This window comes from Myripristis murdjan, chromosome 16 (genome assembly GCF_902150065.1).
Source record: "Myripristis murdjan chromosome 16, fMyrMur1.1, whole genome shotgun sequence".
Lineage (NCBI taxonomy): Eukaryota > Metazoa > Chordata > Actinopteri > Holocentriformes > Holocentridae > Myripristis > Myripristis murdjan.
This window is the reverse complement of record NC_043995.1, coordinates 18,883,446-18,910,471: the sequence shown is the minus strand read 5'-3', so window position 1 is coordinate 18,910,471 and position 27,026 is coordinate 18,883,446. Positions and strand designations below refer to the sequence as shown.

The window sequence follows — 27,026 nt, the reverse complement described above, 5'->3', positions numbered from 1 at the left end:
GAGTTCATCAGTTCTCATCAACGTGTGACGGAGGAGTAAAATTAACACACGAGAGCGGACAGGTAAAATTATCCTCATTTTATTGGTCAAATCAGTCATACTAAACATTTCCAGATAACATTCATTTAAAAACTGTGCAACATTTTTGATGGTATTGAAGTTCAAACTTGCTGAATCTCTCATTTGGGTATTTGGACATCGGTCATTACTCATGTACATTCAGTAATATTTGAATATTTGACTTGACAGACGTAAGAAAACTACAACAGTACTGCAAGGACTCTTAAGGTGCAGGAATCAAGTTACTGAGGTTTTGGTTGAGAGAAGACACCGCTATCAAACAAGATCCATGAACTAGCAAACTGATTCAAAACACAATTCTTAGCACTGATTGTGCAATACCTAAAAATATCCTGGAGTAAATAGGCCACTTATTTATTTTAAAGCAAAGCACTTCAGTGATTAAATTTTATCAATAAAACCAATGGACACTTTTAACTTTTTTATTCTTAACAACAAATCAAAATCAAGACAAATGACTGAAAAATTGGTCTTGGCAGCTGTAAGCAATGCTTTATTATTTTTTATTATAATTTGAATTCTATTAAATGGATTAATAATGGGGTTGCATAGACACAAAACCAAATTTTTTTTCCCATATCTGAACATTTGAGACTTTGTTGAATCCCATGAGTTGTGTGCCATTTTTAAATTATGCAGGTTTATGTAGGGATGGCCCATCCAAAAATAAAAGAAACATGTTTTGATGCAGCTGATTTGTTATTCTATGGATATATTTGGAATGTCCTTAGTCGGCTAAATCTAAGGCTAAGAGTAAAAATAGCCAGAAGTTTAATTTGTCTCCAACAAGCCTCTGGATAACAGCTGCATCCGTGTTAGAGGTATCCTTTACTTGTTGGGGACAGACGGCATAAAACAGCTCTGTGTTCACCAGGTCTTTAGCTCAGCTTAAATGTGTGTTAATATAATGCCAAGTTTAATTAAATAGCTGTGATTAACCTTCAATTAGAATCACTGTGGGGAAAAAAAATATGTACACCAAGAACAGTAATTTACATAGTCACCATAGAAGTTGCTCATTCAATACTATTAAGAAACAACAAAGAGATGTTTTTTTTAAATGCCCAAATCACAGAATAACGTCCCTGGTTACACAAATGCTGTGCCATTGCATTGATCAGGTCAGAAAATAAACGACTATCACTAGCTGTCGGCTAATAACTGGGGTTGTGTGGACTGAGTGCCTGAATGATGAAACAAAGGCTGTGAGGCAAAAAGGCAAACAGGCTGAACCAGGCATGTGATCAGCTCCTCCACCTGCTGCTGCCGCACATTTACAGCTGCGACGTGGTGGCCAGCTGGAGAATATCGTGCATGGAGCCACACAGGTTCCTGAACAGGGTCTCGGCGCACGTCTGTGGGTCCGACTTCCATGCTGTGATGGAGAGCACAACTCTGAGGGAAGGACAGTGAAGGTATAAGTCAGTGAGGCGCACACAAGACCACGGTTCAACCATCAGATGAATTCTAACCTTAACAATACCTACTGTCTGGACATACACAAGTTAAGGCAAATAACAATCAACTCAAGGAAAATAAGAACCTGATTTTCTCACAAATGTCATTGAGCACTGTGATGAAATTGTACAGATAACTGACACTGATGCATGTCTCTTTTATTATCATTATTTTTTAAGCCTGACCATCATGCATATTTGTGTTTTGCAACATACAGAGGAGCATGCAGTCATTTAACCCAGGTTCAAACATGAAAACCACCATTTCGGAGTTTCCACAAGACAACAGTGATCTGTAACGTATGCATGGTTACGTCTCGTCTGCCCACCTGTCATCCGTGATGCGGTAGAAGAAGCCGTATCCCTGTGGCACCATGGGGGCCACAGCACCCAGGACCCTGGTGTAGCCCACCAGACTGGACGACAACACAAAGTTTCCACCGCCACCGCTGCAGGAAAAACACACACACACACACACACACACACACACACACACACACACACACACACACACACACACACACACACACACACACACACACACACACACACACACACACACACAGTCAGTCACCCAGGCTGTAATTGTCATTCTAATGCAATTTCCGAGAACTGCTTGCTGTGTCTGCACATTAAATACCAATTAAAATTTGTAATTTGTTTCAGATAACTATTTTTTCCCCAAGGACAAGCAAATTCATATCTTTGTGAGTCTAAAACACATAATGGCTTGAGGCATGACTGGAAGCCTGAACAACAGCAGAAGCTGGTGACAGACATGTAATTGTAATTTAAAGAGCTTAACTTTTTTTTTTTTTTTTTTCCAATTTCACCTCTTAACATAAAGGGGATCCATGAAGAGATCTGGAGTGGGAAGCCCTTCCTCTTTGGCGATCAGATACAGCCCAAGCAGATGTCTGTCAAAACCTGGAAATAATATCATACAATAAAAGAGAAACAGATAAGCAAAGCAGTTTATTCCCAATTAAAATCCATTCAGCATGTAAGCCACAAGACACTAATATTCCTATGAATGGAAGTTAGCTTTACAACAGTGGCATTAGACATTGTGAAGTCCACTTTGAAGAAACAATGTAGGCTAACTCTGTTACATGCACATGTCAAACACTTCCAGCGTATAAAACAAACAGACCTTTTCCATTCTGGGCCTCAGCCATCAGTTTGTTGTGCTTGTTAAAGGCCAGCAGCAGGGCTTTCCTCCGAGCATCAGCCTGAGAACAACAGATATTAACTGATTAATGACTGGCTCATGCATTCATCTCCAATGGCTTTGATTCCTGTAATGTATGGACTGTTTTTTGTTTCTTTATTATGCAATCAAACAGAATTGGTTTGCAATCGTAAAATAGATTTGAAAACAAAACTATCGACACTGCAGTAAAAAAAAAAAATGTTTTGTTGCCAATAAAATACATGTGATTAAAATGCAAATCAAAAACCTGTTTGCAACAGATTGGACAGATCCCTCAGATGGTCAAGTCAAGCGAAGGTCTCCTAACATTACTAAGAATAAAATCTGGATGAGTCGATGGTTCCTTTAGTCATCTTTAATGCTCCGCCTCTGGAGCTGAGGCCTGCAACAACAGCCCTCTTTTCAAAGTACATTTAAAACGTTACTTTTTCTCTCAATCATTTGCTTAGCCAGAAGTGAATGTGGATGTTCCATGTAAATAAACATGACCTCACTTGACTGAGACGGGAGCTCACAACCGTAAACCAGCTCACAGAGACGAGCTGGCGCTTCTGAGGACAAGAGCAGGAGGGCACAGACGCACATGGATCATCTTAGATATATATTTATTAGGTGCGAATACACAGACACATGTATTGAATAGGGTGCTGCATATTTACACCTAATAAAAAATATCAAGCATGATCCGTGTGCTCCAGTAACTCCTTCCGCTCATGCTTGACCTGACTTGACTTGATTTACCCTACGAAGTAAACAACCGTTTCAAACCCTTTCCACTCCATGACTTTACAATGCTGAGGGTCACACACACACTCACAGTGCATGTGGGGTCCAGCATGGCCTGACACCAGTGCACTGCCTCCTGGGTGCAGGTTCGCATGGTCTCAGTCCGGCCGTGGTAGAACTTGCGAGTCATCGCCGTCTCATAGCAGCTGCCTGGCCTGAGATAGGGACAAATCCAGAAGTCACCTCATTTATGTTTCCAAAATCTATAAAAGGTGCAGACAAATGTTTAGCCAGTCCTTACCCTCCATGCATTCTGTAGTAGGCTAACTGCATCGCCAGTTGAACAAAGGTGTCAGGATGCAGCTTCCTCTGTTTGATGGCTGCTTTTCCAAAGGAGGTGAAGGCGTAACACACCAGCTGCAGGTTCTGTGTCTGTAAAGCCAGAGGAGGAGAGTGCACAGTCACAGAGCTGTAGTTGATGTTAAATCATTCTGTGGGATGTTTTTGCAGCACACTTTGGTGTTTCTCGCACTGGCTCACCGTCTCTAGGTATTGTTGTTTGGCGTGGCTGATGTCACGCCGCGCTTTTTCATCCACAGTAAACACCAGTTCCTCAGGAAGCGGCATGGGTCTGACCGTGTCTGAGCCCTAAGAAAATACACATCTTTGAGGGAATGGATAACTTTTGCTTGAACTGTCAAAAAAATGGTTGCGGGGAAGTGTCTCAATTTGGGTGAAAACTCAAAACGGTCGTGCTTTACCATCCATTTGCCTTCTGCATCTTTGATGTGCTGGTCCACATAGTGACAGAAGGCTACAAGCACCATGGCATCATATGGCGCGTGCTGCAAAACAAGTAGATTAATCTTTTAATCAATGATGATGATAGGAAGATTTTAAACATTACAGTGATTTGCCTTTTGAGAGCTGCAATTTAGTGTGAAGTTCTTGAGTCACAAAACGTGGTCGCATAGCTTTTGCGTAGCTAGTTTGCTCAACTCAGTACAGCCTGACTGCTATATTATAAGCTGGTCAGAGTTATTGGCTCATCACAGATACAGCGTTATCAGTGTATATGATGGCCAATGTGCAATAAAAGACACTACATCATGCAGAAAAGGGCGCCACATCATGTAAAAACAGTGTTTGTCCAGCAGACTCCATTGTGTGCATGTTGTACAGCATATGAGATGGCAGGGTATCACAGCTGAGCAGATGGTGGTGTGGATTGTGTTAAGCAGTTAAGCAGTTTATTGTTCAGTGGTAAAACGTTAAGTCTCTAGTAAATATCTATATTAGAACTAATTGTTTAGCAAATTTTATGACTCCATGCTATAACTGTGTGCTTTTACATCTAAAAAAATATCTGCCAATATATCATTATTGGTGCTGCATCAGCCCCCAAAATCCAGTATCTGTCAGGCTCTACCAATCACATCAGGTAAACTTTATCCAAGGGCTAAACTGCTGTTGCATGCAGCAACAATAGCACATAGTATGATGAGCTAGTCAAAACGTTTAACATGCCCAGGCGTGCTCAGTGCTACACATACTTACGTCACAAATGGATCCAAAAGTGCCATCTGCAAATGAGAGGGAATTGTAAGATTTGTCTCCCCAGCGGATGGTTGGGTCGCCTGTAAGGGCCTCCAGGGTCATCTGTGTTCAGAGTTGAAAGGTCACACAGTGAGACACTCTTTGAAACCGAAAACACAGAGTCATGATGGATGATAGATAATCAAAGTATGTGCAGTGCGTACATTTGTGTAGTTCTCTGGGGTGGAGTAGGGTTTCGCATCATCCAGAGAGACGGTGAACAGGCTGCTCTGGATGGTCTCCAGGATGGTCTCATTAGCCGGATCGATGCTTATCAGATACTCCCTGGCCTGGAGAGAAAGTAAACAGAGAAAAGATGATAGCCCTGACTTTCATGGATGATCTACTGACATGCGAGGCTTTCCCATCCATGCAATCCATAATCTGTTCTGTCACATTAGATACTGGTTTCACTCTGAAAAATCACAACCCGCCCCCCTCTCCTCTGGTGTACCCCAAGGCTCAGTGCTTGGACCTCTCCTTTTCATCATCTACCTCCTCCCCCTTGGCAGTATCTTCCGTAAATATAACATTCATTTTCATTGCTATGCGGATGACACCCAGCTCTACCTGTCCACTAAACCAACCTCCTCCCTTCCACCCACCTCCCTTTCTGATTGCCTACAGGAAATCAGTTCCTGGTTCTCCTACAGTTTTCTCAAACTTAACAGTGACAAAACTGAGCTCCTTCTCATCGGCACCAAATCCACCCTTTCAAAAGATAAATAGTTTCTCCATATCTTTTGACAACTCCCCAGTTTTCCCCTCCCCCCAGGTTAAGAGTCTGGGTGTCATCCTTGACAGTACTCTATCATTTCAGTCTCACATTAATAATGTCACACGGTCAGCTTACTTCCATCTACGGAATATCTCACGCCTCCGCCCATCCCTCACACCCAACAGCACTGCTATCCTGGTCCACACTCTGGTTGCATCCCGTCTCGATTACTGTAACTCCCTGCTCTTTGGTTTACCTGACAAATCCATCCATAAACTGCAACTTGTTCAAAACTCCGCCGCCAGAATCATTTCTAGAACCCCCTCTTCCAGTCATATAACACCTGTCCTACAGCAGCTCCATTGGCTTCCTATTAAATACCGCATCGCCTATAAAATCCTTCTTCTCACCTTCAAGGCTATCAACAACCTCGCCCCTCAGTATCTTGCTGAACTCCTTCACATTAACATACCCACTCGTACTCTCAGGTCCTCCTCCTCCATCCAATTAACCCTCCCACCTGCTCGCCTATCCACCATGGGGTCGAGAGCCTTCAGCCGCTCTGCCCCCCGCCTCTGGAACTCATTGCCACAGACCATACAACACTCAGACTCTGTCACTACCTTTAAATACCGCCTTAAAACTCACCTCTTCAGACAAGCATATGCACTTTAATCTTGGGACTGGAATGACATTACTGTTGCACCTTACTGTTGTTTTATGTATTGCACTTTGTTTTTCATTGATTATTATGTTTTATTGATTGTTTTTATTGTCCTTTTGTACGGTGACCTTGAGTGTCCTGAAAGGCGCCTTTAAATAAAATGTATTATTATTATTATTATGATGATGTCCTTAGCAGCCTCACCTTCGCCCAGCGCGTCCTCTCCTCTGAGGTCAGGGCAGCAACTCCGTCTCCCTCTGGTTGTCCCTCACAGCTCTCTTTCACGTAGCTCAGCTGCCTAAACAAGTGCACACACACACACACACACACACACACACACACACACACACACAGAATAATGTGTGCTAATGTTAAGATGCATCATCTCCTCCAGCTCTATCAAACTCGGATCAGCAGCATCTGAGATATTGCACATGATGGGAAGACAGACCCTTAATCCTCCACTCAATTTTGTGTGTGTGTGTGTGTGTGTGTGTGTGTGTGTGTGTGTGTGTGTGTGTGTGTGTGTGTGTGTGTGCTGAATACCTGAACAGTTCTGGGGGAGTGAGGATTTGTCCATCGTGAACAGCGTCAAACGTGAAAATCCGTCCTCGACACATCACCACCACATGTGAGGGGCAAGGACCCTCGCTCTCTGGAACCAAACGCACATTACACAACTGTGACATGCACGCAGAGAAAGTGTGATAAAGTGCAATTATGTGTGTTTACGTAAAGGATACAGATAAGATACACACAGAGAAAGACAGAGAGAGATTTCTACCTGTTTTAAAGTAGTTCTGGATCGTGTCCTTTTTAACTCCAGGCACTTTGCAGGTGCAGAACAACATCCTGTACTGGCTCATATCGAGTGGCGAGGTGCCACTCTTATGAGGAGCGAGCCTCTCCCTAACACACACAGAGGAAGAAAACACCCAGATTACATATATGCAACCTCTGATTTACAGAATGCAAGAACCTTCTGCGTGTGGGTGTGTGTGAGAGAGTGTGTGTGTGAGTACATCTTACGTGCGAATCAGGTCCCAGTACTGTAGTGTGTGCCACAAGCTTATACTGCCCCTTTGCAACTGAGTCCCTTCTGTAGGAGGCCAGTAGTGCTCCAGGTAGGGCGCCGGGCCCCCAAAGTTCACATTCAGCTGAGAAGGAATACGGACCTCCAGATATGCAGTGTCAAACCACCACTCCTCCAGCTAAGAGACAAACACACAGCCGACGGCAGGAACCATCACTATGGGGGACATTTGAAAGAGGGAAATGTGACATTTACAGCACAATACCTACCCAGTTCCTCTTAGTCTTGGCTCTCTGCAGCAGTTTCTTATGCAGGTGTGGACCAACGCCCTCTTTAAATTTCCTCACAGTGTCCACGGTGGCCTGGTACTCTTCCTCAGATGCAAAGGGACGCACTTAAGACAAAGATAGAGATGGAAAGTCAGCACCCTCTGAGCACAAAAGTAGAAACAGAAAAACTCACATTCACTATGAGCATTTAGCTGTGCAACTTGAGAGGACACGTAGGACTCATATCAAATGATGCATGCTATTGTAAATTTAGTCAGGGAAAACTAAAATGTTTGTAAAAAAAAAAAAAAAATCTCTCAGCAAATGATGATAATGAAGACAACAACTAAAACTAAAGGTCAACAACAACATAAGAAAAATTAAAAACATCAGTTGATCAATCAAGTTTGTGTTCTCTAGTGTCTCGCTCCATCTGTATTCATGCAAAACAAATAAAAGTTTGTTTTGCATAAATTATGACCCTGTCACTAGTCAAATTAGCTTTCCCAGTGTTTGTCTCTTGCACGCTGCAATGGAAGAACACATGTCAGAAGCTTGCATATTCGCACATCTATGATTGTTCAAGGGTACGGTTTAGAGAGTATCATATGTAATGCAACCAAGAAATAAAGTGTGAAGCTTATGAATAGAATCACTAGATTATCATTAAGACTGACACTGAGTAGACCAATTCATTCATTCATTTACTCACTTACACATGTGCACACACACATAGAAAACACTAAGACATACTATGAACTTAACTTAATTATATGCATAATATTTCATGATCATATTATCCTGCTCCACAATGTTGAGGATTTCATTTGACACTGGTTAATATTTAAACATCACATACATCTCTCTTTTTCTTTTTTTTGTTTTTACTTTATCATGATCTTGTTAAGTAAATGCAGACATCCTGATGAAAGCATTCATTTTGAAACTGGACACTGCCGCTGCACCAACACAAATACATCGGACAGATTTCCTCAGGATATGAGGTGTTGATCCTGGTCCAGAGCTGTGGGAGAAAATCTGGGTATTATATTTTAATTAAAAAAACACAAGTACTTTTACAGCTTTTGTTTTTTTTTTTTTTCAAATTAATACCCTTGGAGGGACTTTGAAGGCAAGTGGGAAGCCTGCAGATTTGCCACATGCTCACTGTGCCTTGCCAAAAGAGACCACGGTTACTGATGGTCAAATCCACCAGTAACCAAGCAGAACATGCTCTGCAAAGACATCAAAATTGAGAAAGATGAAGTTTAAGTAGACAAATACTATTCTTACAGCATCATTTGGGAATATTACTGTTCTGGATAAGAAGTGGGAAAACCTCAGTGAACAGTAAAAGGCCATACTGGGTTTCCTCGATTGTTTTAAGTTTGCATGGTCAGTGTTTCGCTGATGTGAAAACTGCAGAGCACCTCGGTGACACACATGTGAACTGTCCTACCTGCATCCAGGTACTTGGACAGGCTGCTCTCCAGCGACGGGACGGGCAGCGGTGGCAGGCTGTCTTGGTACTGGAAGGTCCGCTCTGACAGAGACTCTGACACTTGGTTAGCCATTTCTTCCCTGTGGAATACAAAAACACAAAGTTAACGCACTGGCAGGACTGACTGGTATGTGACTGGTGTGAAAATACGAGAGAGTGCAACACAGTTTGTAAATTATCAATATAATGCATTTAAAAGGTGACACAGAAAATTATTAAACACCTACAATTGGCCCCAGCTATTCAGAAACTGGGCTGTTTTGTTCATTGGGAAGACATTTGATGCTAAATTTTCATGCTCTGGCCTCACATTTGAAGTGATTTGTCCTGGAACTATGATATGAAAACATATTTCGGATATAGATTGAGAGTGTCAAGAAGATGAAACATTAAAACATATAACAATGATGTTAATGTTAAAATTATCACTCATACACTATTTTGTATCATTTGTATTATAGTGAAATTAAATGTTTCCTCATTTTGTTGAGGACTTCCTGGAGGCCCCTCAGCAACCCTTGCAGGGTTATCTATATCCATATCCATGCTCATGCATTAAGCATACAAAATTTACCCTCAGTGTATGTACTCTGAACTGCAATAATTAACTTGTGCTTCAGGATTTGAGGTTCCGGCAGCAACCACTGAATAATCATTTTGTTAATGATTGTGAAAGAACATTACATACGTTATTTGAACGTTCATTTGAGAATCACATGTACATATATAAACTGCCATTTGGCTTAATATAAAGGGGCAGGACGGGATCATCTTGTTGTACATCAAACAATCTTCTCATGCTTCTTCATCAACATATAGCCTATAACCAGGGCAGCACCTGCTCATTTACCTGTAATTATCACTTTCAATCAGCAGGGCAAAAAATGAGGGAGAGCGGAGAGCCTTGCACAACCTTGAAACTACATCTCCTGCAAAACCCAGCCAAGTGACAGAGAACCACCACGCACCACCACCATGCCAAGTTAGGCGCTTCTTCCTTGGCCCATGACCTGGGCTGTATCATGGTCCCGTGAGGCTCCCAGACACGTTTTTCATGGGGCCTCACACTGTAAGTGCTGAGAGGTCTGGGGGGCCCTAGCCGTTAGGTCATCCTAAAGCAGCCGGGGGCCTCGTGGCCAGTTCGTGCTACACTGTGGGCCCAGGGCCTCACTGGTCCGCTCCACAATCCAGCCTTGCCCATGACCGATCTTCTCAATCCAAACATCCTTCTGAATTTCTATACATTGTGATAAGCCACACTCACTACTATGCCCCCTTTTGGCCAAGAAGTGTGAAAAATTACACATCTGATCCTTGGCAATATTTCAACTGAATTTTGGAAGTTCCACTAATACTTTATGTGGAAGTTGTGTAACATACCCAAAAATAATTTTAAACTTGTTGCAAAATAAATCATTTTTGTTTAATACTTTAAATGAAATGTGGATTTTGCTTAGAAGTTGAGCAGCATTTTTTTAAAGACACTAAAGGGGGGTTAAGTTGCTCCTGATGTTGCCTTGTTTTACCAAATATGAAATACAGTGAAATACAGTTTGATTTTTCATCGACTGTTAAGATTTCAAGATTTGGGTCAAGGTTCATGATTTTTTGATTAATGAAAATTGTTAATTTTAGAATAAAAATACAATTGCTTGAACCCAAAAAGTCAACAAGTGTTTTTTTTTTTTTTTTCTAATAAAACTAACTAAATAATGTCATTAATTTCAAAACGTGTGTAATTAACACACAGCACACATGATTATGGGGCAAAACTTCAGGGCTGAGCAAAATAAATGAACATCTAAAAAACAATTTGTATGAAAATGCTAGGAAAGTGGGATGTTGTCCTTGAACATGGATGGACAGCTGAAATGTTGCGTTATAGGAGTATAAAAGTAGTCCTTGGATATAAACATGGTACTTCTTGGAAACTTCTGTCGCAGCTCTGCAGATTCACTGAGCTCCAGTCTCACACAGAGCCGGCAGCCTCGACACTTCAAACCCACGGGACGCATGAAAATGAACTAAAACCAGCTGAAGTTTCGGTGAAAACTGCAGGTTTTTATCGCCTACAGGCCAGTCCCAGTGGATAACGGGCCCGCGCAGTGAAAACACCGGCCGGGACAGGCACGGGGCAAAAAAACAACAACAAAAAACAAAAACACGCCACAGCGATACTGAGTCGTAACCTGTTTATTCACTACAACCGGACAAAAAGCAGAGAAATTCTCCGTTAGTTTTCAAGAGGACGAGAAGGTTTCACACACAACAGCTTCATGCCTCCGTTTTAATGCGTTAATATCAGCCTACAATGGTGGGCTATAATTTCCCCCCGACTCAGATATGGGGCAATCTGACTTCAGAAATAAACCTTTTACAATAAAAACAGCAACTCACCGTCAGGATATTAATGTCGTTCTGCGCAGATGAATACTGCTCGTGGCTGCTCGCTGCACACACCAAGTTCCTCTCTGTTGTTGTGAGCTGAGCGTTTGTGTGTGTCAGAGTGTGTGTGCAGCAGCAACTACCCTCACCTTTACCCCAGTGAATGAACAGACTACCCGGAAGACTCCACTGCGCATGCGCGGAGTGCTGGGCTTGACCTAAATCTGATGACTATAATAATAAGCTATTCATAGCTTTGCCTTTTTGGACTTGTTGTCTTTGCAGGCTGCAGAAGTGAGTGGTAAATGGTTTATCAAATACACATATATATATATATGCATACTACGTGTACAAGGCCAACTAAACACACTTAATTATGTGTCTTTGGGCTTTCAACCTCATTTATTTGTTTGTTTGTTTGTTTCCAATTTTAATAACCGGGCTGCAGCAAATGCAAACAATTCCCTGCAGAATTTGCAGAGAACTTGGAAATTTGCAGATATTTGATTTGTGTGCCAAGTCAGTGGATCGCCTGTAAATTTGACCGGTCACACTTTCCCCACATATTGTGATGACAGTGAGTTTTAGTTTCACATTGGTCTGTTTACACGCCTTTAAAGGTCTAAGAAGGTGAATGCATTTTAATTTCCACTAAACTGTGTTGTGCTGGCCCAGAGATGTTACTGGTTGATTAAGATGTGGCACTTCACTATGGCCTTAAAGTTAGAGGTTTTGCCATGATTGCATTGATTTTCAGTATAAGAGACTAAATGCATGCACATCCCACCGTTAGCCAGTTGTGTACGTATAAAAAATGCAAGAAAAAGTGGAGAAGGTATACCACACACTGGATCAATGTTCCCAACTCATTTATTTATGATGTTTCAACATGGAGGCTTGATTTTCAGTACAATGAAGGTCTGCAGATCTATAAGAACAGTGAAAAACTCTTTCAGTTCCTCTTGTGTTTGAAAGCCTGTGACAGAAAGGAGTCATCTGGACAAATTTAAATGATTCAGTGAGTTTTACTTTTGAACTTGAGTCTGTTTGAGTGTGTTTGTTCTCAGAGTCTCTGAACAGAGCTGTGAGGTGAGTAAGCCAGGCAGCGGGGAGAACAAGAGTGCAAACTGTCTCATGCCTGATCAGTTTTTGAGATTCTTGTCACTCCTTTTGTAATCCACATCAAAGGAAAGAAATAGAAGCATTATGGGTGTACATCTGAATGTGTCTGCTTGGATTGTGCAGGTTATATGGCTCATCTGCCTGTCTCCCCTCTCTCATGCCCTTGCTTCTGCTTACATCTGCACAAACCGTGGCCTCATTTCACTGCAGTATCATGTTTCTCTTGCATCATCCGTTTCTTATGTCATTGCCATTGTCCTGGTTACAATCCATTTCTCTATTTTCCTTGTAGCTACAGTATTGCATGCTCAGCTGCCCCAGCAGGGGATCCCTCTTTGACTTGGCCAGCCCCGAGTCTCTTTTATTTATCTTTTATGTAGTTTTTTCTCTTAGGGAGAGTTCATGCACTGACGGTCTGAGGCTGTTGGTGTCAGGTAGGTAAGCCTGTTCAGGATGGGTACGCTCGCTGCAGGATGTCCTGCTGGAGCTTGTGCGTTGTTTTGTTTTCTGGAGTTTGTGTTTCATCAATCTGCTCTCTGACAGATCTACGTAGGCTCATTATTAGTAAAGTACTTTGGGACACACTCAGGATGAATGGCTATATAAATAAGTGAATAAGTGAGTCATAGTTGTCGATTATTTTCACTTTAAAAAGAGCTGCTCTATGTATGTTCTTGTAGGTAAATGAGCATCACAGCCCCATTATACAGAACAGTTGCAGAAAAACTTTGACATAATACACTTTTATCATGAAGGCACAGCACATCATTCTACTGTAAAAAGCTTAATCAAAAAACATGAAAAGATGGATTTTGAAATTGTGTGTGTCTATTTGACAGTGGTACTTTTCCTACATACTAATTACTTCCAGTCAAGTGGCAATTTAATTTCACAACAATATTTTGCTGTGTATCTTTATTAAAATAAACTACATTAATTAAATAAAATAATTAACAGTAAGTTATCGGTTAGATTTTTTTCAACCAAAATGTGCATATTTGTTTAGTTATATAAGTTAATGGGGGAAAATAACCCCATCACACTAGAGGAAAATAAAGAAAATGTCAGTTTACACTTCATCCTGTATAATTATGTCCTCTGAAATCAGAGGGCTCATTAGTCTTATGCATATCAGTAGTATTGGTTTAATAATTCAGTTTGTAGATTGTTGTAATATTTCTGTTAACGGTTCCACTTTTGTGCAGCATAAGTCTCACATCCCGTATTTCTCGATGACTTCCTTAGCATGTGCGATGTAGGCTGTCATGGCGTCCTCCTTCGACATTCCTGCAAGAGTTTATAGTGTTTAGAGTGAGAAATAAGTCTCAATGCCTTGCCATTAAATCACAAAATGTTGAAATATTTGTTTACTCTGATGAATCTTAAAACACATTTGTTAATAAGCAAGTACAATACTCACAGTGACACAATAATAAGTGTGCTTATAATACTGACATAATGTTGAAAAGCAAGCACCAAGTCCTCTCTTTGAATTTAAGACCTGCTTTCTTTCCTTCTTTCTTTCTTTTTGTTTTTCTTGTTTTTTACCTTTCCTAGAGTCCCACGCATCCCACTTGGCTTTTCCCTTCAGATCAATCATAGGTTTGTCTGAAAAGCAAAAGCACACAAAGACAAACATGCTCAGGATTTAAGAGACACTGAAGGAAAGTGATTCTGGTAGTTGCTTTCACTTCCCGGCATTAGGTTAAGTTATACCGATATTAATGTCTCCGACGACCGCCTGTTTATAAAGGCCGTACAGATCCAGCAGCTCCTGGTCCGAGGGCCTCGTCTTCACTTTCTTCACATCCTCTGCTATCTTCTCAAACTCTGCCTGCAGTGGAGAGAGTGCATAATGGACGGGCAGGAGAGACACAGCCAAGTCACATTTTGTATTCTTCAAGCATTTGGAGTGTGCTTTCAATGGTCCTTTTCAGGGATAAGCAACTATGTTTGTGCAAAGAAAGCAAGATTTTAGTTTTTGTTTCCAACCCTTTCCCAAGCCTGACCCATACACTTGTCAGTCCACAGTATTTGGTGCAACAGAACATGAAAATGTGAATATTAATTAGTTGTGAGACTGATGTGGTGAGCCTGTACTGATTTACCACAGCAACTCAGGACACAACCCTGAATGAAAACTCAGTGCAAGAGTCTACAGCCAGAACCTGTGGTGAAGGAATGACTCAGATCTTTTACTTAAGCAAAAGTAGATATAGCACAGTGTGACATACAAACTTATTTACATCAAAATGTACATAAAGCAACAAAAGTAAAATAGTCATTATGGCCCGTTTCAGAATAATACAGTATATATTATATTAATGGATAATAATTATTGATGCATTAATGTTCTGCATCACTTCAGTGCTGCAGCTGGAAAAGGTGGGGCTGATTTCCACTGCTTTATATACTGCTGAGTATTTTACAGTAATCTGTATTACATACCAAATTATTTAATTATTTGTATGAATAATCTAAGTCCGCATAGTGACTTGTAACTTAAGTTATCAAATAAAGAAGACTCCAGAGACTCTTTAAAACAAACAGTTTCAGATATGTGAAAACTTTCTTCTATTGAAAAAGGGCAATTTCCTGTGTATTTCCCCATCCAGATCGCAAAAACAATCTAGTCCAGATTAAATCTCCATGGAGTAAAAACTACACTTTTTTCTGAAATACAGAAGAAATGGAATAGACTTATAAAGTAGTATAAAATGGTAACACTCAAGTACTTCAAAATTGTACTTAACTACAGTATTAGAGTAAATATACTTAGTTATTTTCCACCTGTGATCAGACCCGGCAAGCTCTCTCGCACATACTAAACAATGGGCTTTTATTCAACACCAGGCTGTGAGTGCCTTTGTGCCCACTCGAATAATCTACTTTACAAAGGAACAGATCTGGGACTATGCAGGACACATAATTATAGGCTAAACTATAGGAGACTATGGGCAATTAGGCCTTTTCAAAACCCTTGAAACCACAGTGTGTGAAAATTAGGGGCATTTTGAACCCCCATTCAAATATTATACACACTATACATCAAACAAATCGTTTAATTTTCTTCTTAAAAATGAAACTGTTATATGTAGCATTGCATTGCTAATGAAATCTTTTTTCTCCTCATCAGTGCAATTCGAGCTAAATGCTTTATTGTTTTCTTGGTGGAATATACTTTTATTCTGACATTTGCAAGCCATCAGTGGTTTTGGATGGCTGCACTTCTGCTGGTGTTGCTACGTGGGAATTTCCCTAAGCGCCAGAAGATTTGGAACCGCTGGGCCAGAGGATAAACATCTTAAGTCTTGTTATTCCTTAATCTGCATACTCACTCCTGAGGTAAAGATGGATGACATCATATCATAAACAGCGGGCGCACTGAGGCGCAGCGCAATTGCGCATCCTGCCATTGCAGCTACTCATCTACACCATCCGGCAGCGGTGTGGCACGAACCGCAAATGCAACATCAGTAAAATAATGAATTACCTGGAGAGACATTTTGCCAGATCCCAGTGATGCAGTGCAGATGAATGTGTGTGCCAAGTCCTCACGGGTCCGACTGCAGAGTTTCCAGTGCAGCAGCCTGTTGTCGGCCCAGGCCCGCAGGGGATACAGAGGGGAGGGAGCAAAGTCCTCCTCCAGAGCCCATTGGCTGCCTGTCACTGTGTGGGACACTATAGGCTCAGGGCCCCGCACGATGCACACATTCAGTCCAATACAACATCACTCCACATGGTCCTATCAAATACGCTTGCGTGAATAGTGGCTCAGTGAAATACCATCTGCGCGTAACAATAACATCAACATCATTATTAGCAATAGTAGTATTGTTATCAGTATTACAATTAATATTATTATGACGATGATAACAGTAATGATCAGGGCGACGAAGGACAACCTTAACAATTCCATAATACGTCATATATAAATATTCTAACAAAATATAATGTCAGTGGGAATATATCATTACTGCAATACCAAGGGGCATTATAAAAAAAAAAAAAAAAAAAAAAAGTGAATTAGGTCACTATAAACTCGCTGTTCAATCTTACAACCATTTCATATATCCCAAGGTCACCAACTACTGTTTTTTTTTGTTTGTTTGTTTGTTTGTTTGTTTTGTTTTAACTTCATTATGGATCAAAATACAGCGCTGCAGCAGCCCACCTGCTACCAGCGCGGTTATCATGCGCTTTTTTATTGTGGTAGGTTAATTTATTGTATTGGCTTTTAAAAAACACACATTAACGTGGACAACGAATTAAATTAGTCAGAAGTAATAGGGAAGCAATATTGCTGGATATGTGGAGCTGGCAGCATGATTTTGTTGGGGGAAAAACTATTTATAAACCCTGTCGCTTCATCGGACTTCAAGCCGCCGCTACAGAAGACATCCGAACTGAAGCGACCTGAGTTTTCAATAAAGTTGTTTAAATTCAAACAAGATGGCGGCGCCCTTAGGCTAAGCCATGTCGCCGGACTGAAGGCATGAATGATACGAGGATCGTGTTAAAAAGAAGAAATGTGCTTTTGACGCGCCGTTAAGAGTAAAGAGAAAGCTCAGGTAAACCACATGCTGTGTTCACCACCGTTGTTTTGTTGGTTTTATTCTGTTCCAGAGGTTGCAGCATCTGTCTCTTCCCACACAGCACGTATGTTGACCAGCTTGCCTACACTGAATGAGCATAAGCGTAATAAATTATAGGTTTCTAATTACCTCTAACGTGATTATTTGGGTCCTTTAAGCCCTTCGTTTTGCTGCAGCGGTGATGAAAATGGTAGAGGCACAAAATTAGGCAACCTCTTATTATAATGTCTCATATTTCAACGTGCAGGCTCTTCAATGTCCGCCTCAAACTAAATGTCTCGCTGGTTTTGAATCTTGGTGCCAGAGGAGATAGTTTGTGTCTGACTGTGAATGGACCTTACAAAGCCACACAGGCCTCTAATGAATTGTTCATCACAGGATTTGTTGTTTGTTTCAGAGAAAGGATGGCCACTCCAGGCAAGCTGACAAAGAAGGAAATGAAAAAGCAGATTCCAGCCAAGACTTCCTTCAGCTCCCCATTTAGTCAACAATGGAGCTCGCTTCCCCAGGAGGACATGCACTTCATCCTGCAGACGCTGAAGAAAAAGTTGGTTTCTATCGGGCTCGAGAAAAAAGAGGTGAGAGTGTTTCGCCCGTGGAGGAAAAAGAAAGATAAGAAGCCTTGTGCTGCATCAGAATCGCTCCCTGTGCAAAGCCAGGACAGCCAAGTGCCCGAGGCCGGCCTGAGGAACGGCTGGACAGACGGGGCAGCAAGACGCCAGCTGGCCATCGGCATCAACGAGGTCACCAAGGCACTGGAGAGAAACCAACTACAGCTGGTTCTGGTGTGTAAGTCTGTCAGACCAAAACACATGACCACACACTTGATCCCACTGAGTGCAACGAGACATGTGCCGGCCTGCCAGGTGCCACGGCTGAGCGAGAGCGTGTCCGAGCCGCTGGGGCTGAAAAGTGTTCTGGCACTGGGCTTCAGGAACTGCACCTCCAAGGAAGATGGTATTTTTACCGACACAGTGGATGCCATCATACCCAGAGTGCCTACGTTGGATGTGGCGTGGCTGCAGGGCACAGAGGCCCACTTGTCAGCCAGGGGACTGGACCAGTTGGAGGAGGACGTCGGTGAGAAGAGGGGCCAGAAAAGGAAATGTGAAGATGAACCTGAGAAGGTCGCAGAATCTTCCGGATGCACTCTGCAGCCACTCAAAGTGAAAAAGATCATTGCTAACCCTTCAAAGAAAAGAACACCAAGGAAAAAGAAAGCTTAGATCGCAGACTGACAGATGAAATGGACGCTTTAGCCAAATATTTAGTTTTTTTAATGCTTTTGTTTGAAAATGGAAAACATGCAATGCTGAGGAAATGTAAATTGATCTAGTTTGTAGATGCCTTTGTGTAAAGGCTTTTAAATGCTAGAATTTTTTTTTAACCCCCCACCCACGTTTAGATATATCACATTATGGGATTTGGGGGACATGCCAAGTGGCGCTGCAAACAGTAAATATGTCATCATTGATTAATCATTATTTTTCTGATGAACAATTTAGTATATAAAGTATCAAAAACAATCCCAAAGTGATGTATTCAGAATGCTTCCTTAGTCTGACCAGCAGCCAATAAAGCTCAAAAGTATTAATTTTATGATCATGACTGGAGAATGAAAATCCTAGTAATCTTATTACACCTGTAATCAGCAAATTCTGCATTGATATGACATTAAGTGAAAACCCAGCCCCTGTGGGAATATTTTGAACTGACATGATTTGCAGAATTGTCAATTTTAATTTGAATTCCCTTAGTTAATTGTCATTATTCAGTTTTTCTTATCTCAGTTAGTTGACAGGGGTTGAGCAGGATCCGCCTTAATTTGTAATTCTAATGCCCTCTTAAATAAGTGAAATAAGTCAGCTTCCTTTTTAAAGTGAGTTTATTCAATCAAATATCCATGCTGGTATAACCGACGCGTGTGTTGAAACAGATTCTGTTTATTATTTGCATGGGGTCATGTCTAAATGATGCTGGTACAGATTCTTCAGCTTCTTCAGCCTGCAATGGACTTGAATAAAAATATTGATTTTCAGTTAGAGAAAGCTGCATGTCATTTCAAAAAATTACACCCCCTACCCCACCCCACCCCGGTTCCTTTAAAAAAAAAAAAAAAAAAAAAATCTTTTAAATAAGGCAGGTACTTGAGTTCTCACTAAAGGGTGTGGCTAGAAATATCAACAATTCTAAAATCATCACGGCAGTAAAACTGACACATGCTTAATAGTTCATTCAAACAGCACATCCGTGACACAGTCCACATCCGAGAGGCACGCCGTTGACTCAAAAGCCTGTTTCTCATTTTCATTGTTAAATTTATGCCAGTGGTGTAACATCCTTCTTTGTGAATGTCAATTACTCACCAATGAACTATAAACCGCTGAGCCCAGAAGCACTGGTTATGGAATAGTATTACTGTATCTCACTGCACTTGTCTTTATCTTGCTAATCTATAAAGGGATGAGAACAAATGACATCACATACAGAAAAAGAGATTTGAACATCAGATGGCAGCAGCCTTGACCTCTTAGTTTTGCAGAGCCACATTAACAGCAACATTGAACATAAAGCAGTAACCTCCGACAGAGCAGGAAAGGGCATTTTCCGACATCATGTGATCTTTGAGTGTACCAGCACACTTCAGCAGCTCCATCAGTGAACGAGCAGTCTGACAATAACAGGCAGCATACACAGGACAGTTGTTGAATGGTTTTCGCCAAGAGTCCTCATGCTGGTGAATCGTAACACAGGAAGCTGCCAAATACTCCAAACCATTAACCTTTATCTTTTGATCTTTCCTTTGGAGCTGGACATTTTAAGCAAATACTGAAAAACAGGACAGGAACCATACTGTAAAACATTTAACAAAGTACAATTATAAATATCAGAACTGTTCAAAGAAATTCACACAATTAGCTGCACAACACTCTAAAAAAATGACCTACATTTTTCAGACACGCAAATACAGTATCATTCAAAGCAAATTCAGTCAATAAAAATGCACCTGGGAAAAAAAAAGATAGCTCAAATTTGAAAGTACTTGTTTCCCCGCATTAATACAATCACTGAGTGATATATATTGTAGGCTTTTGTATATTCAACCACTGCACTGACTGGGTGCTGCTGAACATTACTTCCCAAGTCCTTTGAATTTTGTGCTCAATTCTTAAGTAATTTAAACAAGAGAGTTGGTTAAGAACACATTCAGCTTCCTGGGTGAGGGAATGGATGCTCGCCTACATACACACATTTGTACGTGGAAAGCTGAGAATGACAGTCTGGTACTTTTGGCCAATCAGTAGTTTCACTAGACGAGTGGGGGAATCACAGCTTTGTTCAAGAGTACATAGAAAGTAGTTGTGCACTTTCCACATCAAAGTTTTTTTCAAATGTTGGGATTCAGAGTGGTCACAAGCTCACTTCTCGCACCACAAAGCTGCTGCCACCTCCCCCTTCAACATGCCAGAGTAAACTAAAAAAGAAATGCTTCTAATTTAATTGTGGAATACAAGGGATAGATCTTTCAAAGTGATTTGTGAGTGGCAATGACTAAATTAACAACAACAAAAAATGCACCTTGGCTGTTTTGAAGGTGAGTAAACAACTGAGGATTTTTACTTTATTTCAAACAAAGTAAGCTGTTACTATGCTATGAGCCCATCTCCAGACAGCACCACTGACATTTTAAATCAAGTCTGCCTTTGTTTTGTCCTACTGCCTGCACATCATTCTTAAATTATTCTGCAAGCACTACTTTTTGCATAACATTTAACATCCTTGCTTGGAAAACTCGTCAAATAGCTGTTTCTGCTCCATTTGGATAGCACAAACCTTCAACATGCACAATGAAAACTGTCTGAGGATGTCATTGCAAAAATGTGCATGTGCACAACAGTGGTGTTTTATTCAAACTATCCTGTCTGGAGACAGGCTTACAACATATTAACAACTCACATTCCTTGTTTGTAAAATTAGGGTTGTACCTAGCACAGCCCGTCTGTTTTGAAATCTGGGCCAACTAATCCTTCAAGGGCCCTTTTGCTTGTTTGAGAACTCAAAAATTGTGCTTCATCGATGCAATACATTCTTCATTAAAAATCCCTAAAACCCATGTTGTCTCAACTGTCTGTACAAACTCCAAAGTCAATGACATCTACACTACTTTTGAGGAAAATACTTTGGATAAGTCCTCCAAAACCTCGAACTCACACTACAGGAATAAATATGATCTGGCTTTAAATGTACAGGTAACTATATATTTTTAACAAAAACATGTATGTCAATGCACCAGTTGGATGAGTCTCTCCTTGAAGATATCCTCTTTGTGGATGTGTGGAGCTTGTAGATAAGTGTGTTCATGTATGTGTGTACATGCCTAAAGATATAGCTTGTCATTCTGAAGTTTAATCTGGTATTTTTCATCATTAGCTGTATGCATGACATTAAGTAGAAAGTCTGTTAGCATTTCTTATTCAAACCAATCAATACCACTAGCTGCAAGGTAACAAGTCATTTGTTGTCTGATCCAAGTATCCAATGGAGAAACTCAGGGATAGGAATAATAATTTACGTACTGCCTTCTTAAATAAAACATACAGGTATTCAACAAATAATCATCTGGGCATTTTTTAAAAATGTATTTTGACATTTTCTATTGCTAGAAACATGGGTTTGTTAGGGGAAAACGAAATTCACAATGTCAAGCTATCCTCTTGTATCGCCAACATGTGTGTGTGTGTGTGTGTGTGTGTGTGTGTGAAGTCTGTCAGGAGCACTGTACTGTATGAGTATCTCAGGCATAGCATGATTTCACATTCAGGATGTTGATGATTTGTTTTCAGCTCCAGGTGAGCTGAGAGAATGTTCTCGATGACACAAGCGCTGGGAGAGCTGCTTAACACGACGTGAGCCTCCCAGTCACCAGGTTGGGTTTATTGTTGTAGTTCTCATTGTCTAGCTTGGGCTACCTGTATGTCCAGGTAAGGAATATCCAGAGGTCACTGCCAACCTCTTGATCAGTGTGTGTGTAGCAGCCGTGAGCCGACTAGCTACTGAAGTACAAGGCCAACCTGAAACAGAGAGGCAATCCTTGTATTAGATGCATTTCAACATAATGACTGAGGCTGGGTGAGGAGGGAAACTGTGATTTTTCAGTGTGCCAAAATACTCTATTACAAGAGTGATCATTAACAAAGACTTTCAAACATGATTCACTGGGGACCTACATTTTCAAAGGACTTTTTTTTCTCTTGACCTTAAAAAAATCATTGAGCTATTGTGGGCTAATGGCAAAATTAGCCCTATTTTTAGACTACTAACCTCCTTGTCTACAGCTTTTCATTCATATTTGGATATGCAGTAACACAGAGAGGCTTTAAGATAACAAACAGACACTTTCTAAAACATTCAGTTAGAGATTGTATTGTTTACCCAACTAACTTCTACAGAATAACTGTACAACCTATTTCATACTGTCTCCTCTTTTGGTTCTGACCCTAGACATACACTGACTTACAAGTGTTCATTTCTCAGACATAACATACACAAAGTGCCACTGACCTTATCAGGGTCCATAGGGGGACATTTCCAGTTGTAGAGGTAATACTGCAGATTCCCATCTCCAATGCCAAACTTGAGCTTCTCCAGAAACACCTTGTTCTCCATTAGATCCAAGGCATTGAATACATCAAAGCCTTTCTGTTAAACACACAGAGGACAGAGTTGCAGACTCAGCCTCACAATGCATTGCATAATAAGAGGAGACCCCCTGAAAAGCTTGGTTTAATACTAAATTCAAAATACTGTCCATAAAATTAATTACTTAAAGTCGATAAAACTGAATTGTGCCTTTTTAGGATTTTTTGTGTTATACTTTTAGATCAGGGTGCAGGTTTCCTGCAATGGGGTGCCATGCTTTAATTTAAGTGAAAAAAAAATGATAATATATTTTTTAAGTATTTCATATCTCAGTGTTAGTACGCATTTTACCACAGCTTTGTCTCTTCGGTGTAACATTACCAGTTTAGCCAGGATCAGTGCATCATTCATTAAGTCCAGTAGCGGGGTTTGTGTATGTACGCTGTAGAAAGAGTAAGCAGCCTTCAGACTCCTGTGCAGGGGGTGGTGCATCACGGTAGAGGGCAGAGTGTAGAAACTAGTGAAATCTGTCAGTACGCCACCAGCACCCTGAGAGAGAACGACAGAATAACAACTAGTTAAATAGGCAGAAACGACAGACAGCTTCTGTACTTGGAGGCATGAAACAGATTCTAGATACCTCTACTACATATGTGTCTATGATGTTGTCCTGTGGCAAGAACCAGTGAGCCACCTCCTCCTCTCCCATAGAGGGTGCCAGCTGGAAACGTCTCAGGTGTTTCTGTAACAACTCAGTGACCTGCCGTATGTCACGCCTCTCCATTGGCCGCAGACCTGGAGTCTTAGTGCTCTGCATGGGTGAGGAAAGGGAGAAATGAGTCAATACATGTTGCTGTAATGACTGTATATCATAAAGAGAGAGAGAGATCATGGACCAACAGCTTTTGAGTGTTTACATCTGGTAGTCTGTAGAGTTTCATGGTTCTTTGCAGGGTCATGTTTCTGCTCAGGTGGGAGAACTTCACTTCAACAAGCTTTCTGGGGTTCAAAGAGCGATGCCAATACCTGAACGGAGACACACAAAGGAAAAATGATCTGACCAGACATTAGACATTTTACAGAATTTCAAGTAGTTTCTGTTGGTTTTAAATTACATTCTGATTTCACTTAGGGCATGCAAACTGCTCACCTGTCCTTTACATTGTGGAAGGAGCACTGTGTGTTTTATGTCTGAATAATAGCATACCTGCATGTGGACACAGGTTTGGGCAGTACCACTCCTGCTGTGTAGACAGCCTGGAATATTCCCTCCAGGTTCACCCTCCGTGTGATCTCTCTGATAAGGACTGGAGCAACGCGCTTTGAACGCAGCTTTTTATGAACACACAGGAAATTGATCTCGACCATACTCTTCAGCCTAGAGAAGCAGAAGGAAAAGAGGATGGTTTGACCATTAGAGTCAAAGGTTGCTCACTTTTATCACTGCTCAAAATGTGTTTTATGATGAGTGCACAGTGTCACTCACGTGTCATAGATGTGTATATCAGCAGGGATGGCACTGATGAACCCAACCAGCTTCTTATTTGAGGATACTCTCACTCCACAATGCCACTGTGGTAACCAGCCAGGAGGACGCAACGCCCTGAGAAAGGACAAGACAGATAATGGGACAGCAGTTAACTGTATACAAAGACTACCTATTGATGGAAAAAAAGCTTGTTTGTGGGCAGATAGCTAATTAAACAACTGTCTGGTACAATGTAACAGAAATGAGATCTTACCATTTGAGAAAGTTGGGTGAATAATCAAATCTGAACATGTTGTCATCGTCCTCCACGTAGTTTTCATTTAGCAGTGTGTACAACTCCTTCAGCTGAGAAGCAAACAGGTAATATTTAGTTTATTGGAGTACTTAATTACAACAAAATGCATTTACCACTTTAGATATCATCTAAGTATTCAAGTGGCGTCTTAATCATGAGCACAAACAGTGCACTCACTACATCTGCATTGCTGAGATCCAGAGTGTCCCACATAAAGCCTTGAGGTAAGGAATATGGCTCCTGTCTGATGTTCTCTTTGTCAGCTTCAATTGGCCCATGGCTCGTCACCACCTCATCTGCACAAACAGCACAGCAGCACTCAGGGATTTGAAACTACTCCATTATGACCTGCCAAAAGATTTCTTTTCTTGCATTCTGCTCTGATGATAACTTCTCTGGAGCCAACCCTCAGCTCTAACCAAGATTACTTCTAAGTCAACAACATTCTTTTGCAAAACCCTATATCAATTTAAAAAAGTGCTGACAGCCTCACTCTGGCACCTATAAAAGAAAATGCTTCCCTGGGTCCTGTATTGACTAGGCTAGCCTCCAGCACGAGCGCACCTGCACAGAGATTTGTCTCTACCAGCAATAGTTGTCATAGAAACAACTAAATCTAATGCTGCCGAGTGTGCCCAGTGGCTTGCCTGGACCCCCAGTGTACCCAACAGCTGACATATCTTCGGGACATGGTGCCTTCGAGCAGCACAGACCTCACAGACTGTAACAAGATGTAACCAGTAGATGGCACTGGTGCACAAATACAGTGCTAAGGAAGGGAGATAGATAACGGGACAACTGGGGGAAAAGACTCAGTGTTTTTTGTTTTGCTAGCTAAAAAATAATGAAGCTCCAGTTGAAGGCATGTCTAACTTCTCGATACTGACGAGTTTCTCTTGAAGAATAGATACTCACTTAGTTTGGGCACAGGCTGTGTGTCCCAGAACTGGTACTTGTGCTTGGCTGCCTCATCGATGCTCTTGGCCGGACCCTGGCAGGACAGCAGCTCCATGGCTCTTTGGATGTCCTGCAGTTTCTGAATGGGCAAGCCAGGGTTCTGCCCATGGAGAGGGGGTGTATGCACAGAGAAAAGATTTGGACATACAGTCAAAAGACAGTTCAAAAGAGGGCCATGGCCTGCAAATGAACCTCTCCCTGGGGTTTTAATGTTACATGACCGCCCGTCATCGCACCTTTATCTCCTGAGAGTCGGAGGCAGAGTCAGACTTGGTTCCTCCGGAGCTTGGCTTCTCTTTCTTTCTCTTCTGCTTCTTCTTCTTCCTCTTGGCCCCCAAATCTCCCCCTGGACTCCTACACATGTCAACACAATCGCGTACATGACTGAAACGCTGTTTCGCTCGACCCGGGCTCACATTTTTCTGAACACACTGACCAAAACAACCCGAGAGCTAGCTACCATAGCAACGAATGACAACTGAGCTAACGGTAGCTAGCGTGAACGGTGTTTGTCCAACGGCTGGCTGTCAACCTTCTGTCATTTAGTACCGGGCACCAGCTAGCCAGGTGTACGATGTTATGTGAAGTGGACGTAAGCTGCATCCAGAAAAAAAACAGTAAAAACGACTAAACCTGCCATAAACGTGATTATTTGCTTCAAACGACTGCCTTGTAATAGATACCTGGCTGTGGTGATGTCAGCTAACGTTAGCTAGCTAGTGCGGGCGACTGCGCTAGCCAGCACTGCTCCCATTCCTGATAACACACACATGAAATACTGCGTTCCCCACTGGGCTGGACGGGCCATCCTCACCCTTGCATATGCTCATTCTCCTCTTCGTTGTCTCCGTCTATCCCGCATGTATCCTGGTCGTCCAACTCCAGGCTCTGCTGACTGGCCGCGGATTCACTGTCCTCCGCCATCATGAAAATGTGAAAAATAGTCAGCCGCCGTATGATGCAGAACACGGGCAGCGGAGGATGGAAAAACAAAGAGGCTGCCAGCGGAAACAGCACCACCTAGAGGCCATCGAGGTGAAAACATAGCCCAAATCCTACCTTTACGGATTCCAACCTAATCCATTGGTTCCCCAAAATACTTGTAGGGAGCAGTGAGTGCTTCGGGGGATTACAGAGTTTCCATCAGCAAAACAAGGAATCACTTGATTTCACTATAATTTTATTTGGAGGTAAAATAGTGAGAAAATGTTAAGGGAGAGGTGTCTCACTCTCTCACACCAGCACTATAAACATTTGTCCAGTCCTGTACTAAATAATCAAATAC

The 27,026-nt window shown here is 41.6% G+C and overlaps 4 protein-coding genes across 4 annotated transcripts; 1 reads left to right on the top strand and 3 right to left on the bottom strand.

Moving 5' to 3' along the window:
• Window positions 1–63: 63 nt before the first annotated feature.
• On the bottom strand, window positions 64–11,807 carry crot (carnitine O-octanoyltransferase). The gene is made up of 17 exons (XM_030073516.1): window positions 11,656–11,807; window positions 9,217–9,338; window positions 7,758–7,882; window positions 7,485–7,666; window positions 7,240–7,364; window positions 7,002–7,110; window positions 6,660–6,753; window positions 5,238–5,363; window positions 5,035–5,136; window positions 4,239–4,322; window positions 4,018–4,125; window positions 3,779–3,909; window positions 3,569–3,692; window positions 2,692–2,770; window positions 2,372–2,465; window positions 1,868–1,987; window positions 64–1,476 (listed from the first exon to the last, which is right to left on the bottom strand). The coding sequence occupies exons 2-17, from the start codon at window positions 9,329–9,331 to the stop codon at window positions 1,356–1,358; spliced, it is 1,839 nt and encodes a 612-aa protein (XP_029929376.1). The 5' UTR covers window positions 9,332–9,338; window positions 11,656–11,807; the 3' UTR covers window positions 64–1,355.
• A 688-nt stretch (window positions 11,808–12,495) lies between these two features.
• On the bottom strand, window positions 12,496–16,391 carry acbd7 (acyl-CoA binding domain containing 7). The gene is made up of 4 exons (XM_030073521.1): window positions 16,259–16,391; window positions 14,482–14,599; window positions 14,314–14,373; window positions 12,496–14,052 (listed from the first exon to the last, which is right to left on the bottom strand). Exons 1-4 carry the CDS (start codon window positions 16,268–16,270, stop codon window positions 13,979–13,981), a joined length of 264 nt encoding a protein of 87 aa, XP_029929381.1. The 5' UTR covers window positions 16,271–16,391; the 3' UTR covers window positions 12,496–13,978.
• Window positions 16,392–17,157: 766 nt separating this feature from the next.
• Window positions 17,158–19,402, top strand: rpp38 (ribonuclease P/MRP 38 subunit). The gene is made up of 2 exons (XM_030072115.1): window positions 17,158–17,336; window positions 17,758–19,402. The coding sequence occupies exon 2, from the start codon at window positions 17,765–17,767 to the stop codon at window positions 18,584–18,586; it is 822 nt and encodes a 273-aa protein (XP_029927975.1). The 5' UTR covers window positions 17,158–17,336; window positions 17,758–17,764; the 3' UTR covers window positions 18,587–19,402.
• A 56-nt stretch (window positions 19,403–19,458) lies between these two features.
• nmt2 (N-myristoyltransferase 2) lies at window positions 19,459–26,711 on the bottom strand. Its single transcript, XM_030072114.1, has 12 exons — window positions 26,556–26,711; window positions 25,978–26,095; window positions 25,700–25,841; window positions 24,962–25,080; window positions 24,743–24,834; window positions 24,487–24,603; window positions 24,208–24,378; window positions 23,918–24,026; window positions 23,641–23,811; window positions 23,382–23,549; window positions 22,923–23,060; window positions 19,459–22,432 (listed from the first exon to the last, which is right to left on the bottom strand). Exons 1-12 carry the CDS (start codon window positions 26,666–26,668, stop codon window positions 22,412–22,414), a joined length of 1,479 nt encoding a protein of 492 aa, XP_029927974.1. The 5' UTR covers window positions 26,669–26,711; the 3' UTR covers window positions 19,459–22,411.
• Between the last annotated feature and the right edge of the window lie 315 nt (window positions 26,712–27,026).

Bases quoted from the DNA above. Each gene is read 5' to 3' on its own strand.
- rpp38 (XM_030072115.1), top strand. From the start codon at position 17,765: ATGGCCACTCCAGGCAAGCTGACAAAGAAGGAAATGAAAAAGCAGATT.
- crot (XM_030073516.1), bottom strand. From the start codon at position 9,331: ATGGCTAACCAAGTGTCAGAGTCTCTGTCAGAGCGGACCTTCCAGTAC. The intron at 7,111-7,239 runs GTAGAAATCTCT...GTTTGGTTCCAG, and splicing joins CCAGAACTACTTTAAAACAG to AGAGCGAGGGTCCTTGCCCC. The intron at 1,988-2,371 runs GTGAAATTGGAA...TTTTTCCTGCAG, and splicing joins GATCCCCTTTATGTTAAGAG to CGGTGGCGGTGGAAACTTTG.
- nmt2 (XM_030072114.1), bottom strand. From the start codon at position 26,668: ATGATGGCGGAGGACAGTGAATCCGCGGCCAGTCAGCAGAGCCTGGAG. The intron at 25,081-25,699 runs GTGAGTATCTAT...CTGTTTGTGCAG, and splicing joins ACAGCCTGTGCCCAAACTAA to ATGAGGTGGTGACGAGCCAT. The intron at 23,061-23,381 runs GTAATGTTACAC...TGTGTTTAACAG, and splicing joins CACTGATCCTGGCTAAACTG to AAAGGCTTTGATGTATTCAA.
- acbd7 (XM_030073521.1), bottom strand. The intron at 14,374-14,481 runs GTATAACTTAAC...TTTGCTTTTCAG, and splicing joins CGTCGGAGACATTAATATCG to ACAAACCTATGATTGATCTG. The intron at 14,053-14,313 runs GTAAAAAACAAG...AAACTCTTGCAG, and splicing joins TGCGTGGGACTCTAGGAAAG to GAATGTCGAAGGAGGACGCC.